Below are 14,901 nucleotides of genomic sequence, written 5' to 3'. Positions count from 1 at the left end.
GTACAAACTAATTGTCAGCACTGTTATACAGGTACACGGACTAGGTTCAGGCAGACACACCGACTCCACTCGTAGCAGGCACATTAAATGGCTTCACTGGAGGCTGCTACACAACTGCAAACACCACCTGGGAGACGGAGCTCCGCCTCTCCACCCAACCTGCTCTTAGAGAGACATCCGAGACACCGACACTAATTAAATAGATGTTTATCTTAATGTAAGGCTTCCCATCTGGAGGAACAAAGAAAAGAAACAAAACGAAAAAACAAAAGTATACGTATCGCTAAGAGATTACTCTTCGATGAGACTTTTTGCATTCTTTCCAAGTGCTGCTGGTTTTTAAGTGATAGCAAAGAAAATAACTGGAAAAATTAAAACGACGACGACATCGAACCCTTTCCCTTCCCCCCGACCCCGCAGAAAAGTACTAAAAATAAAAAAAGGCCCCGGTCTGTGTGTCTGAACGTCCCCAAACCGCCGTCCCGACGCCATCGCCCGCCCCGGGGGTCAGTGCGTGTTACCGCCGTCCGAACGGCCCTTTGAGCGTCTGCTTGGCCATGCCGGCGTTCATGTAGCCGTGGTGACCGGCGTGCGTGAACACCATGTTGCCGTGCGGTGGCGCCTGCATGGGCTGCTGCGCGTGGTACGTCTGTGTCCCCATCATGCCCATCTGCATGGAGTACTGGGACGACTGGTGGTTCATGTAGGCGTGGTTGCCGTGGTAGCCGCCGTTGATCATGGGCTGGCTGATGCCGTAGCTGTTCATGGCGTTCAGCGACGGCATGTTGATGGCGTTGACGTTGTAGGCGGGCGCCGGCATGATGTTGACGCTCATGTTGACGCGCGGCAAGGAGCCCAGCGCCCGCGACGGCGCCTGCATGGTGACCGACTGCGGCGTCCGCGCGTACATCTGCTGCGTCTGCGGCTGCTGCTGCTGCTGCTGCTGCTGCTGCGGCTGCTGGGGGTGGTGGGGGTGTTGGTGGAGCTGGTGGTGGGGGTGGGACAGCGGCGCCGACTTGGCGCGCATGGCCAGGTGGCCCTTGGAGGCCATCTGCGTGTGGATGCGCTGCGAGGGCGCGATGGAGGAGGCACCGCCCATGCTGCGCTGCTGCTGCTGCTGCTGCTGCTGCTGCTGCTGTTGCTGCTGCTGCTGCTGTTGCTGCTGCTGCAGCAGCATGGCCGATGCCGACGCCGACGCCGGTGAGCCCAGGCTGGGGGGCGGGGTCATGGTGGCCTGCACCTGGGGGCTGCCGGGCACGCGGTGCTGCGAGGGCGGCGCCAGCGACACCAGGCCCGCGTGCTGGGAGCCGAGCGAGGGGCCGTTGCCGTAGGAGCCGATGGCGTGGGAGGGCGCGTGGCCGAAGGGCAGCGGGTGCTCCATCAGCGTGTTGGTGAGCTGCTGCAGCCGCGCCAGGCTGGCGTTGCCCGACGGCTGGGCGTAGTGCCCGCCGGCGTACTCCCCCTGCTGGTTCATGCGCTCGTAGAGGGCCAGGTTGGGCGCCCCCGACTCGGGGACGTCCGTCAGCTGCATGGGGGCGGCGAAGTTGGCGGGCACGCCGCCGCACTGCGCCGCGCCCTGCTGCGGCGGCGGCGGCTGCTGCCCGTGCAGGCCGTGCTGATTGTGCTGGGCGTGCTCCCCGTGCTGCTGCAGGTGGGGGTGGTTGTGGTGGTGGTGGTGGTGGTGGTGGTGGGGGTGCGCGAGCTGCTGCTGGTGGAGGTGGTGGTGGTGGTGTTGTTGTTGTTGTTGTTGGAGCGCGTGCTGCTGCTGCTGCTGGTGGTGCAGGGGATTGTGTTGCGGATGCTGGCCCAGCTGATTGTGCGGGCCGTGCTGATTGTGTTGGCTGAGCTGATTGTGCGCGGCGGCGGCGGCGGCGGCGGCGTGCCGGGCGTGCGCGTGCTGCTGCGCTAGCTGCTGGGCCAGCTGCGCGTGCTGCTGCTGCTGCTGCTGCTGCTGTTGGGCGCGCTGGCTGTGCTGGCTGTTGCTGGGCGGCCGCTCCACCGCCACCACGCAGCCCTGCGGGGACTTGACGTTGCAGTGCTGCGGCGAGCTCAGGGCGTTGGCCTGGATCATCTGGCCGGCCGCCGCCGCCGCCGCCGCCATTTGCTGGCTGACGGCACAGCTGCTCTGCGACAGCCCGCTGGCCGGCATGCCCCCGTAGGAGCAGCTGTTCTGGGAGGGGCCCGCCCCGCAGATGCTGCCCCCCATGGCGGAGTCGTAGCTGCTGGGGTTGTCGTAGTTCTCCGTGGTGCTCTCGATGCTGCCCAGGTCGCTGAAGCCGCTGTCCACCACCTGCTGGGAGTGGTCCGACACCGACGGCACGTCCATCATGGGGCTGGTCTCCATGTTGTGCAGCGAGGGCACCGAGACGGCGCCGTGGTCGGGGCTGATCTGGGTGTAGCCGCTCTCCAGCAGGGACACGGCGGGGCTGCTGACGGAGCGCACCGACTGGCTGGGGTGCGAGGGCGCCGCGGACCGGGGGCTGCTGTGGTCCGACTGGGGGCACTCGTCCAGGGACGTCAGCTGGGGGCTGGGGGCCACGCGGCCGTAGGCCTGGATGCTGCGGCACGCCTCCCGGGTCTCGACGCAGTCCTGGAACACGCCCTCCCGCTCGGACTCCCGGGTCAGCGACTGGACCGCCTGCGCCGTCTCAGAGTCCAACTCGGGGCAGGCGGGCGGGTCCGGTCCCGGCCGGGGAGTCTCCGGCGGCGCAGGGACGGGCAGGGGGTCGGGACACGCCGGGCTGGGCCCGGGGCTGCTCTCGCCCTCGGACTCTGACTCCTCGCCGTGGTCCGACTCCACCGCCGCTGTGGCTTCGGCGCACGCCACCGCCACGTCCGCGAGCGACGCTGCGGCCGCGGACTCTGCGGCGTCGGCCTCTAATGAAACGGGCGCCTCTCTCGTCGTTGCGTCCTGCGTGCTCTCCTCAGCGGCCACGGGCGGCAGCTCTTCGCAGTGCCGCGCCGGGGAGACCGGCTCCGTCTCCTCCGAGTCCCCTTTCGGTTCCGAAGACACGGAAAGCGGCGTGCAGTCGGGTACTTCCTGTGCCAACGGCTCGGGGCTCCCCGACTTGTCCTTCACGATCTCCGAGCTCAAAATGTGACAGTCGTCCTCGTCGTCTGCGTCCACATCCTCGACGTGTGTCCTGTGCTCCTCCTCCACTTCCTCTTCCTCCTCCTCCTCCTCCTCTTCTTCTTCCTCCTCCTCCTCCTCCTCTTCCTCCTCCTGGTCGTCATGTCTACTGAGGCTGGTCCGCTCCGCAGGGGAGCTGGGGTCCAGGTCTCTGGGGGCGGGGGAGTCCGGCTCTCGCTCGCTGTCCTGCAGGCGGTCCTCAGCCGGCACGGGGAGGGGGGGTGTGGGGGTGGCGGCGGTGCCCATAGACAGGGCCTCCGGCGACCGGGCGGGAGAGCAGGCTGGGGAGGGCGTGGGGGAGGTTGCGGGGGAGGCCACGGGGGACACATCCCGCGAGGAGAGGGTCCTGTGCGAAGCGCCGCAGTCGTCTTCGTCTTCCTCGTCGTCGACGTCGGCGGCGGCGGGACTGCCCGGGAGGCTGTCCGCCACGCTGTCCGCCACGCTGTCCGCCGGACTCTGGGGCTCGGACGAGAACCTCCTCCGCCGCCGCCTCCTCCGGCTCCTGGGGGGCGGGCCGGGGCTGCCGGCGCTCCTGCTGGGCCTGCAGCGCTCCTCGGCGAAGGGGAGGAGCAGGAGGTGGTGCTGCTCCGCCTTGGGCTCCTCGGCCGGCGGGGGGTGCGGCTCGCCCTCCAGCGGCGTCTCGGGCGGGGTGTAGAGGTTGAGCTTGAAGCCCATCTTGCGCTCGTTCTTCAGCCGCCACTTGGGGGGTCCCCTCTTGACGCCCTTGGGCCAGCCCTTCTTGCGCTTCACCGGTCGCAGCCGGTTGGCGCGCGCCGAAAGCGAGTCGGAGCCTAGCGGGCGGGAGACAGAACAACGCCGCGTTAACCCAGACGCCACACACACACACACACACACACACACACACACACACACACACACACACACACACACACACACACACACACACACACACACACACACACACACACACACACACACACACACACACACACACACACAAAATAGGGGGCGCCAAAACAATAACATGGCTGGTAGAAATGGGGCCGGTCGCCACAATGAAAGTACCTTCATTCCAGCACTCTCGCTTTTCTTTGTGCAGATTTTTCTCAAGTCTCGGCCGGCCTCTGTGGCGTTTCACCGGCATTACGGGTCTTGGTTCCTCCTCCTCCTCCTCCTCCTCCTCCTCTTCGTCATCCTCCTCTTCCTCTTCCTCCTCGCCCCCCCTGCCCGTGCGCTCCAGGAGGGGCATGGGCCGCTCGTCCTCAGAGTAGTCGAAGGGCTCCTTCAGCACCTCGGTGGTCTCCGAGATGGTTTCCGTGGTGACGCTGCTGTTTATCCGTCTCCTCTTCCGCCCCCTCTTCCTCACCTCCATGCTCCTCTGTAATGCACAACACACAAAAGCAAGCCAGGAGATGAGATGCGGGGTACGAAACAGAATCACCCCTTGTGCTTTAATCGCACGATCGACGGGAGAAACAAGTCAACAGCATTAATTGAAGGCACATCCAACGGCTTGAATGTGCAAAAAGATTTTGAAGCTAGATGTTTCTCCAGCTTTCCCACAGATTGTGGACCGCTGGGCTGGAAAACCACAAATGAGACAAGGCAAAATAACCTACAACCACAAGCCATAATATACCCCCCCCCTTCCCATTCTCCGAGCTTCCTAGGGGCAGTGAGTCAGCCGTGAATGCTCCACCATTATTCCCCTAGGAACGAACCACAAACACAAAGTCAACCTGTAAAAGCACCACTGGACGCACTACATTAACATCCATTATTTAACAGCTGGTGCAATTCATCAGTGACCTCCACCCTCTGATTGGCCAAGACGTGCGGTCGATTGCTGACGCCGTTCCGGCAACAGGGGGCAGTGTTCTGGAGACACGCACGGGAGCTGCAGTCACCGGCGCCACAGCAGAGGGCAGTAGCCCAAACCATGCCCAATGACAACGCTATAAGACGGTTCAGCCCAAAACACCCTCTATTACAGCTGGTGGGAGTGGGGTAACCAACCCTTCCCCCTGAATATTCATCCAGCGCCTTCCGTCCCGGAACCTGTCGCCGCAGCACGCTCACTCGTGATGGGGGGGGGGGGGGGATGTGTGATGATAGAAGGCCAACGTGGCGCCTCTCCCCATCCCTCTGGGAGAACCACGGCAACAGCCCCGCACCGGAGACAGCTGACAGACCACATTGACTCATCCTTCCTCCTGCCCCCCCCCCCCCCCGCTAAGGTGGGTAAACACAGCCTGCGCCGCATCAGGCAGCGTGACGCATCACAGGAACAGACAGATGAAGTCACCTTTCTCTTGGCCGCCAGCATGGCGTGAGCCTTCGTCAGGACGGGCGGCGAGCCATCCGAGGACTCATCGTCCTCGTCTTCGTCCTCGTCGTCGTCGCGATCGTTCTCGTCTTCGTCGTCGTCGTCCTCCTCCTCCTCGTCCTCGCTGCCGTACTCGGGCCCGTGGCGGCGGAGGCGGGGCCGGCTCCAGGGCGCGGGGGGCCGGCGCTCGTAGGTCCGGACGGGCACCTTGCAGTGGACCTTGGTGGGCGGGGCCGGCCGGGCGCCGTGGGACAGTGCCCGGCTCTCCCGCTCCTCCTTCTCCCAGCAGCTGGACTGCTCCCCGAGTCGCTCCGCCTGGGAAGAGGGGGGGGGGGGGCAAGGGGCATGAGGGTCGGTGGGAGAGACTAACACACACACACACACACACACACACACACGCGCGCGCACACACACACGCCTACTCGCATACAAGCTGCTACAGTGTCGGAGCAGGTGTGGGCTAACGGGAGGTCGAGGTTGGCATTGACGTCCCGAAAAAAACGGATCGTCACAGGTTGCCCTCCTGCTAATAAGACGAGGCTTCCCGATTGGATGCTTGCACGAGGGAGAGCCAACATCGTGTTATTTTCCAACCCCTGTTAAGCGACCGCGGTAGGATCGCATTTCATGGAATATTTAGTGCCATCAATTATGCAGTGAACTGATTTAGGCCAATTTTACACAACATTAAATACCAGCTGACGGATAGCAGGCGCTGCCCATTAATCGCCCTGCTCCTTGAACCCACCCCCCACATGCTAATCAAAAGGGACCCGTGGCCCCGGCACCACACACACACACACAGGGGGCGGGGGGGGGTGGATTTGCCGTAGGTTTCGCCGCGCGACTCACATCCATCTCGGCTTCCCTCTCCTCCTCCGACAGCGCGGCGTTGTGGGCGGAGACCGGCGTCCACCGCAGGGCCTCGGGGTCCACCTGGTTGAGCCGGGGGTGGGACCTCATCCTGTCCACGTGCCTCTGGATCAGACGCTCCCTCCTGACCAGCACGATCCTGTTGGGGCGTGGGGGGGGGGTTGGCAACAGTCGACATGATTATGACATACACGAGCCGCACGACCGTTCACGATGCTATTCAGTCACCCCGGAGACGCTGTCATCCAAAGTGATCCTCCTCAGATCCAAGTCATGGGCCTTAGTCACCCAGCGGCCATTTTGGTCCTAAACGCTAGCTGGGACGTTAAAGATGAAATATTATACCACCGTGTGAGTGTGATTAGCCATTACAAGCCGTTTGGAAAATCTGCAAGTTGCCGTGTCCACCAAGATGTGTGCTGGATAGATCAGTCTACCAGCCTACCCAGTGGACCGTAGCAAACGTTGCTCATCTATCCGTCATACATCTAGGTGGACTTGTGATGTCAGAAGAAGCAGATTTTCAAAACTGCTTGTAATGGCTAATCCCACTCACACCTGGTGGTATAATATGTCACCTTTAAGCGCCGGGATGGCACCAAGATGGCCGCTGGGTGAACTAGTCCAATGAAAGAGAAGGTAGTGGGGTCAGGGCGTCCTGTTCGAGCTGGCTCAATCCCCACAGATACGCCGTGCATAGTGGATCTGAACCATTCCAGCCAACGTCTCTTCGCCCGACTACATCCTCATATTCACACATCGTTTGGTTTTTAACCAACGATTAATTATAATTTTTTTACACACGCTTCCCGGGGACAGAAGGTGTGCCTTGCCCTCACTGGGGGGTTGGGGGTTGCACAGCTTGACTTACTTCTGTCAATATTCGGCGCAATTAATGGATGTGCCGGGTAAAAATACCCACTGGCCTGGATAAGTCACACGGAGCTGGGAAATGGCAGCGCGGCCGCGGCCCAGAAGGGACGAGGAAGAGGAGGAGGAGGAGGAGGAGGGTGAGGAGAGGACGCGGGGGTGGGGGGGGGGGCGGACACTGACCTGCCGTCCTGCCGGTCGACCATGCGGAGCTGCTGGAGGGTGGCGGCGACGTCGTGCGGACACATCCCCGTGGCGCGGCTCATGGCCCGCACGCTCACACGGCGGCAGGGCTGCGCGTGGAGGTACTCCAGCACCGCGCTCCTCCAGTACGCCAGGTAGGACAGCCGACCCAGATCGGACAGCGGCTTCTCCGGGGAGCCCGCCTGCCCCTCCTGCCGGGTGAGGAGGTAACCTGGAATCAGGGGGGGGGGGGGGGGGGGGGGAGAGGGCTTTGAGTCGATGGCTTGGAGGCACGGCCCCGGGTTCAGATGAAGCTCCCCTCGCATGATGTCCATATTGGGGCCACGTTGAGTGACGTGAAATGGGGGCTAGGATTGCAGTTTTGAGGGTAATGGTAAATAGATATTTATATAGCACTTTTTATCCGAGGCGCTTTACAATATTGTCTGACATTCACCCGTTCATGCACACATTCACACACCGACGGCGGAGTCAACCATGCAAGGCGACAGCCAGCTCGTCTGGAGCAGTTAGGGTTAGGCGTCTTGCTCAGGGACACCTCGACACCCAGGGATCGAACTAGCAACCTTGCGGTTACCAGCCAACCCACTCTACCTCCTGAGCTACTGCCGCCAAGGTAGGCGGGACAGCTTCGGGTTGAAACCGAAGCTAAGGGAACGCATTTCGAGCTCCTTCCACCCCTTTATCGCGTGGGTACGCTCATCATTGGCAAGGAAGACGAAAGGCGATTAAAAGACGGCGAAGGGAGAGAGGGGAGGGAGGCAATAAGGAGAAGCAGACGAGGGAACATAAAGAGAGGAAAAACGGGCGAAAAAGCAGCTGGATGTCAACGCGCACAAGAGGCTGCACTTAAGCGGCGTAATGAACAGGGGCGAGCGAAAAGTACTACAAGGTATTGTGTGTAATTAGTTTTATAGCAGTCCTGTCAAGGGTCATACATTATTAGCAGCAGGAAATTAATTAAGGCGTTTTAATGTGCGCCCACTACCAGGAAGCACGTGACCCGACGCAGAACACATGATATTTCAGTAATCGTGACAATATTCATTAGGCTGGCAGAGGAGGAGGAGGAGGAAGGAGCCAACGATAACAGGCATAAAAAAGGAATGAAGGAACTCGAATGAACCAATGGCAACAAAAAAAAGGCATTCTCCTTTTGTCGTTTCACGAATAAATTACAATTAATAAACACAACAAAAAGGGCTGCTGGTAATCCTGGGAGTTAACGCATTAAAAAGAGGCAGAGACCCTTTTTCTTCAGCGTGTGTAACCAATATCTCTTCGCCGTCTCTCTGGGCTACCTGAGGCAGCGTGTGTGTGCGTGTGTGTGTGTCTCCCTGAGAAAACCAGTCTAACAGACAAATCTTAATCTAAACAACTTCCAGCTCCGGTGTTACATTTTCCAATAAAGCCCTCTAAGAGCTCAGAAACTCAGCTGTGTTCAATCTCCCTTAATCCCTGTCTTTGTTATCAGCACACTCTCAATATCACAGTCTCTCTCTGGCTCTCTCTCTCCCACAAAGTGAACAGGAAATCAAATGCTCCATTACCACTCGCCCGCCCCTTCGCTCTCGCCCACTTTTCACTCTCTTCATCACACACACACACTCGGCGAAGAGGAAAACCCTTGAACCAATAAAAGTCCTCTGTTGACAAAACTGGTGAAATCCACTGGCTGAAAAAAACGTGTTCGCGCTCACACACACACACACACAAAACACACCCACACGCAGACGCACACTTGTTTTTGCATCGGCAGGTCATCATGATGTTGACGCTCCTTGTATTACATTTAGCGGGAAAGACGGAAGCATCTCAACGCCTCATCAGAATTCAGGGGAATGTGAGCCGGGACTTGAGGGCCATACTTAAGATGGCTGATGCTCATCATACTCTCACACACACACACACACACACACACACACACACACACACACACACACACACACACACACACACACACACACACACACACACACACACACACACACACACACACACACACACACACACTAAAAGGTTCTTGTTAGTGACACCTGAATGCATAAGTGCTACACAGGCAGTCTCTTGATTGGCCAATCCAAATAAAAAGCACCTTGCCCCAGGAAATATCTCCATGGTAAAGATCAAGTGGGGGGTGTGGTGGTGGTGTGTGGTGTGTGTGTGTGTGGGTGGGGAGATAAAGGCGCTGTGTGTGGTGGTGTGTGTGCGCCGTGTTATATGCATTAAAGAACTTACTGAAATCGATAAGGAACCGTCCAAATCCTTGCCTTTGGTACTGAGGCATAATCATTATGCAGGAGACGTTGTACTTCTGCTGGCAAAGCTTTTCCTGAGGGAAGGGGAAGCAGATCAAGTATGTCAGAGCTCTGCTGAAGCTGGCAATTTACTGCACCTGCCATTGTCCTTGTCTGAGACACGTGCACGCCGCGCGCTCGTTCACACACACACACACACACACACACACACAAAACGACACGTAGACACACACACACGTAGTGATAAGCTCTCGTATAAAAAAAACAAACTGGGAGAAAACCTTTAAATTAACATTGCAGAGTTTGTGATATTGATTTCGTGCTCGGCAGGGTATATACTCGATATGTTTCGTGATCAATAAATACACACACACACACACACACGCACACACACACACACATATATATATATGGATATACACACGCAATACACGCGCAATTCCACAAGGTCTTACCTTGGAGAAGTAGCCCACCAGGTGACAGCCTTTGTTGTCGTTCTGGGTGAGGATGTAGAAGAGGAAGGGCTCCACATCATAGTACAGAGTCTTGTGGTCCAGGAAAAGCTTGGCCAGCAGGCAGAGGTTTTGGCAGAAGAGTTTGCTGACATTTCCATCCACCTAAACGGAATGAGGGGATCAGACAGACAGCGATGAAAGGCTAAGCGAGGCGACATTGTTCAAACTGTTGTATCTCCGCCCCCTCCCGCCCCACTCCCAGAATCCACTTGGTTGGGACTTCGCACATAGCATACAGTTCACTGGCAGGAAGGTGTTGGTGGGATGTGCCCGGGTGGGGGGGGCTGACCTCAAACACAGAGAGGTCATCTTTCCTGTAGATCTCGTTGGCTGGCGGGTGGAACCAGCCACACTTCTTCGCGTGTCTCAGGAGAATGTTCTTGCTTCTCATGTACTTCAGACAGAACTCGCACAGATAAAGCTTTTGCAGTCTGTGTGGTGGGAGGGGGAGGGAGGGAACAAGAAAGAACACTCAGGTCTGCTATGTGATCAGGGGAATGACTGTGCGGCCAACCACTTTATTCATTAACACTGAAGAACAGAAACGTTTCACAACATTAAGAATCATAAACGGATGGTGTGGTTTGAGGAGCAGCAAGGAATACCTGGAATACTCAGGAGGGTACGGTGAGGAGTACCAGGTTTGAATCTCGTACTTCCCGAACTCGATGACGGAAGGGTAGCGCGGCAAGTCGGAGCTCACCATCGACCCCGTTCTCTGAGAACGAGAAGAATAAATACACAAATATGTGAGTCTAGGGGTTCCCATCATTTCTGGGCCTGTAACCCCAAATTTTAGGTCTGAACTAAATCTTCCCTATCCGTTCCCCCTTCCTTTCTTCCACCCCCATCGTTTAACCCAAGCATCATCAGCCCATGAACGTTACTCACGTTCCAGTGAACATCGCACCACTGCCATACAGAAGTTGGCTCATGGCAAATTAAACATCTGTAGCTTATAAGTCAGCATCTCCAACAACCCCATTATCCGACCGGCCGACCCCAAACGGGGTCGCGACCTCAAAACATCCACGTTCAGCTCACCTGCGTCGACAGGTCCAGCACGCGCGTGAACACCTCCACGTCTTCGTCCGTGACGTGCTCCCGCGACATGGCCACCACGCTGGGCTGCGCCTCTGCCTTCACCTCCCGCTGGTCCTCGAAGCCTGCCCAGAGAGACAGCAAGGCCCGTTAAGCACACACACACACACAGACAGACAGACACACACAGACACACGCACGCACACTCTTCAGACACCGCATCAGCCGCGACTGCTTTGATGTAGCCGCGGCTGAATAATGCGTTAAATGCATTCTGTGCTAATGTGCTTACGCTGTGAGTCTTATCACCTGGGCCCCCAGTGCGGAGGGGCCCTGTCTCCGAGGAGCCTTGATAATGTATCGTCCTCACATGTTTATGTGCAGATCCGTAATGTAATGAAGTGAGACTAAATCACTTTAATTGCGTAACCGCTTTTCGTGTGCTTAGTCATCCACCAAGACAGTTTCCCCTGAATTAAGAAGCAGATGCGATGGGGGGGGGGGGGGGGGGGGGGGGCGAGAGCAAAGCAAGTGGCGATATTTTTTTTTTTAACGAAATGCACCAAACAGCAGGGAATAAGCAACACAAAAAAGAGAATCATTATTATGAAGTGGTGGGAGGAGGAGGAGGAGGAGGAGGAAGAGGAGAGATGGCGTCGTTAATGTTTCATGGAAATGTGCCTGCTTTGGTTACACGGCCGAGAGGTCCTTCGGGCGCCCTTATTGTTTCAGATAGCCGGGCCGACCAATAAACCGCCAGCGCTTTTATTTCTTTGTTTGGTGCGTGCCTACGTGTGTCTGTGTGTGTGCATGTGTGTTTGTGTATGCGGGTGAATCTCCACCCCTGAAGACAAGTCCAGTGAAAGGTTCATTGGCTCTGTGGCTGTAATCATCATGTCAGCCGAGTCCGGCCGGGTGGTTGACTCACCGGATCGTGAGCCTCTAATGACTGCCTGGGAGGGGGGGGGGGGGGGGGACTGATGGTGGTGGTGGTGGTGGTGTCGGTGGTGGGGGTGATGGTGGTGGAGACAGTATGTGTGAGGGATGGAATGGCGGGGGGGGAGGGTGAGGAGTCAAAGCGATTGCGGCTACACAGTGACTACTACCACGAGGCAGTGGTCAGCGCCAGAGCTACTGCGTAGAGTGTGCGCGCGTGTGTGTGTGTGGGGGGGGGGGGGGGGGGGGGGTCAAGGACAGAGCAGGGAGCAGCATGAGGGAGAGTTAGTGGACCATGCACGATGACGCAGGCCGACGGCCAGGAAGATGGAAGCCGCGTCACAGAAATAGGTTCCCCACAGCCACAGCCCAGTCAAACGCAACCAGACTGGGTTAAGACCTCAATGAGTTCAGTAGCAGCAGCAGTAGTGGTAGAAGTGGAAGCAGTTGTAGGTGGCGTAGGATTAGTAAAAAATAAAGAACTGCCAAATAGAGCGTCGCTCCCAAAAGCGGAGGAACAGCTCTGAAAGTCTGAGCAACAAAAAAAAAAGAAGAGAAAAAATAAAAGAGGCTACAAAAATTACATGGAAAATAAATCAGATCAAAATATTGCAATAGTGTAGGCGGAGGGGGGGGCTGGGTCCGAGGCTGGAGCCTTGCTTACCATGGTCGTGCTCTGGCTTAACTCTTCCGTCTGTCAAGTCTCCCTTCCCTGGTGAGGGCGCTGCCTTCGGGGGACTCACCCTATACCTCAGCCTGCCTAGTGTCCTGTGCTTCTTAAGGAAGGGGTTGCGTTTGAAATGACTGACCAGCTTAAAGGGCCGTCCCCGGGGCCGGCCGGTCCCCGGGGACGGGGAGTGAGACAGTAGTCTGCCCTTGCCAAACTCCTTCATCCCCAGGCGCTGGGGACACGTTTTGGGGCCGCGCGCGGACAACTCCGGCTTACGGTGATTGCGTTTGGGCGGCGCGTAGCACGCCAGTCCCTTTTTCCGCGACTGTCCCTGAGTGGTGAATATGTGCGAGAGTCCGTCGAAGAGTCCCTTAAGCTGGTGGCTATGGCAGAGGCTGCTCAGGGACGGGACGCTAGACTGGCTGGACGAGCTCTGCGGGGAGCTGGCCAGGGTGGAGTTGCTGGACACCTGGGAGGGGGGGCTAAGTCCGGGCAGGGTCGGGGGCGGGGGAGAAAGGGCGCCGGGGGACGGGGGGAGCGTGTGACCGGCGGCGGCGGCGGCGGCGGCGTCCGCGTCGCCGTCGAAGGCGATGGACTGCTGCGGTTCGGGGGGGCTCGGGGGGCTGGGCGGCCCCTCGTCCTCGGGACTCTGCGGCCGGGGGGGCGAGCCCGTCGCCAGGGGGCGGGACCGGCGGCCGACGGGGGAGGGGGTAAAGAATCTCGACAGCCCGTCGATGAGCCCTTTGGTTTTCTTGTTTACGGCGAGCGCGGCCGGGTTGGTGGAGGTGGGCGTGAGGGGGGGAGAGGAGGGGGTGGTGGTGGTGGTGGTGGTGGTGGGGAGAGGAGGAGGGGTGGGGGTGGAGGTGGTGAATTGGGGGGCGTCGCCCGCCCAACGGGGATCTGCGACGGCGAGTGTGCCTCTGCCGTCCGTGGCAGATGCAGCATGACCAGATGAGGGTGTGGAACAGAGGCTAATCTTTTGACCCCTACCAGGCGTCCCCCTTCCTCCGAGTGCTATCATGGAGCCGTCGCCACTGGGGACACACCTGGAGAGGAGGCAGAGCACAGACACCAATCACTCACCGGGGTGACATATGTCATTCAACGGAAATATGCTGAATATGCTGCCGTGGATCTTGCAATGAAATGACGAGAACACAAGTGCGCTCCTGCTTACATTCTCTGTTTGAGCTTAGTTCTAGGCCTTCCGATTGGCCTTGCATATCGTCGTTTGATTTCATCAGCTTTCCTCTGCAGCAAGTGCTTCCCGTTTTCCTTGGGCCGGCAGAGTTGGCAGATCCAGGTTCCTGGAGGGCATCCAAACACAGACAGAGAGAGACAGAGAGAGAGAGAGAGAGAGAGAGAGAAAGAGAGAGAGCATCTCTTAGGGTGGGGTTCATCAATTCAGAGGACATACATTCATCTGAAACACTTGCTTTTATACCATCAGTTGGCGGGAATAAAGCCCAAACACCAGCAGGACAATCAATTACTCAGCACAAAGGGGAAAACCCATAAGAAAAACACTGGGTCGATTCATAGTCCGCCCGGATACACTGTCTCAGCTTGTTTCCAGCGCAGCGATGTGAATTGTACGAATCGCCTGCCAAATGTCCTACTAGGTGCACAATCATTACAAGGCTAGCTGGAGGGCCTGCACTGTAATACGGAGATAGCAACATCCCCTGGGATGCAGGAATAATTTGATATGCATGCAAAGCTTCTAATAAGGCACTGCTCCCTAGCTGTGTGCTATATGACAGACAAGAAGGGGACTTCTATTAAGAAGGGGATGCTTTGAATTGACAGGAGAGAGTGAGAGAGAGCAAGAGACAGAGAGAGAGAGAGAGAGAGACAGACACAGGGAGACAGAGAAGAGAGAGAGAGAGAGAGACGGAGACAGACAGAGAGGTGGGGAAACCGCCAGGCACCAGGCTGTGCAAACACTTTACCTTTTGGCATTGTTGAAAGCGGCGGGTTGCAGCATTCCATATGAAAGCCCCGATCACACGAATCGCAGAACAGCATCTCATCCTGTAAGGGGAGCAAGGAGGCGTGTGTTATGGGGATGTCCCCGTGGCAGACACACACAACACCCTGTCAGCCGGGGCGTTGGG

At 58.0% G+C, this 14,901-nt stretch overlaps 1 protein-coding gene across 2 annotated transcripts; it reads right to left on the bottom strand.

Annotated features, from left to right (window-relative positions):
* Positions 1-376: 376 nt before the first annotated feature.
* LOC132446627 (histone acetyltransferase KAT6B-like) lies at positions 377-14,893 on the bottom strand. Of its 2 annotated transcripts, none has more exons than XM_060037000.1 (13): positions 14,737-14,893; positions 13,962-14,091; positions 12,779-13,830; positions 11,182-11,303; positions 10,743-10,855; positions 10,427-10,568; positions 10,078-10,239; positions 9,603-9,696; positions 7,344-7,575; positions 6,270-6,429; positions 5,397-5,732; positions 4,157-4,469; positions 377-3,921 (listed from the first exon to the last, which is right to left on the bottom strand). In XM_060037000.1, exons 1-13 carry the CDS (start codon positions 14,810-14,812, stop codon positions 518-520), a joined length of 6,336 nt encoding a protein of 2,111 aa, XP_059892983.1. In that variant the 5' UTR covers positions 14,813-14,893; the 3' UTR covers positions 377-517. The 2 variants fall into 2 exon arrangements, with proteins under 2 accessions (XP_059892983.1, XP_059892984.1); XM_060037001.1 differs by having other exon boundaries at positions 13,775-13,830.
* Between the last annotated feature and the right edge of the window lie 8 nt (positions 14,894-14,901).

The sequence above is a fragment of the Gadus macrocephalus genome, chromosome 18 (assembly GCF_031168955.1).
Source record: "Gadus macrocephalus chromosome 18, ASM3116895v1".
Taxonomy (NCBI): domain Eukaryota; kingdom Metazoa; phylum Chordata; class Actinopteri; order Gadiformes; family Gadidae; genus Gadus; species Gadus macrocephalus.
The sequence above is the reverse complement of the archived record's forward strand: the minus strand, read 5'-3'. Positions and strand labels throughout refer to the sequence as shown.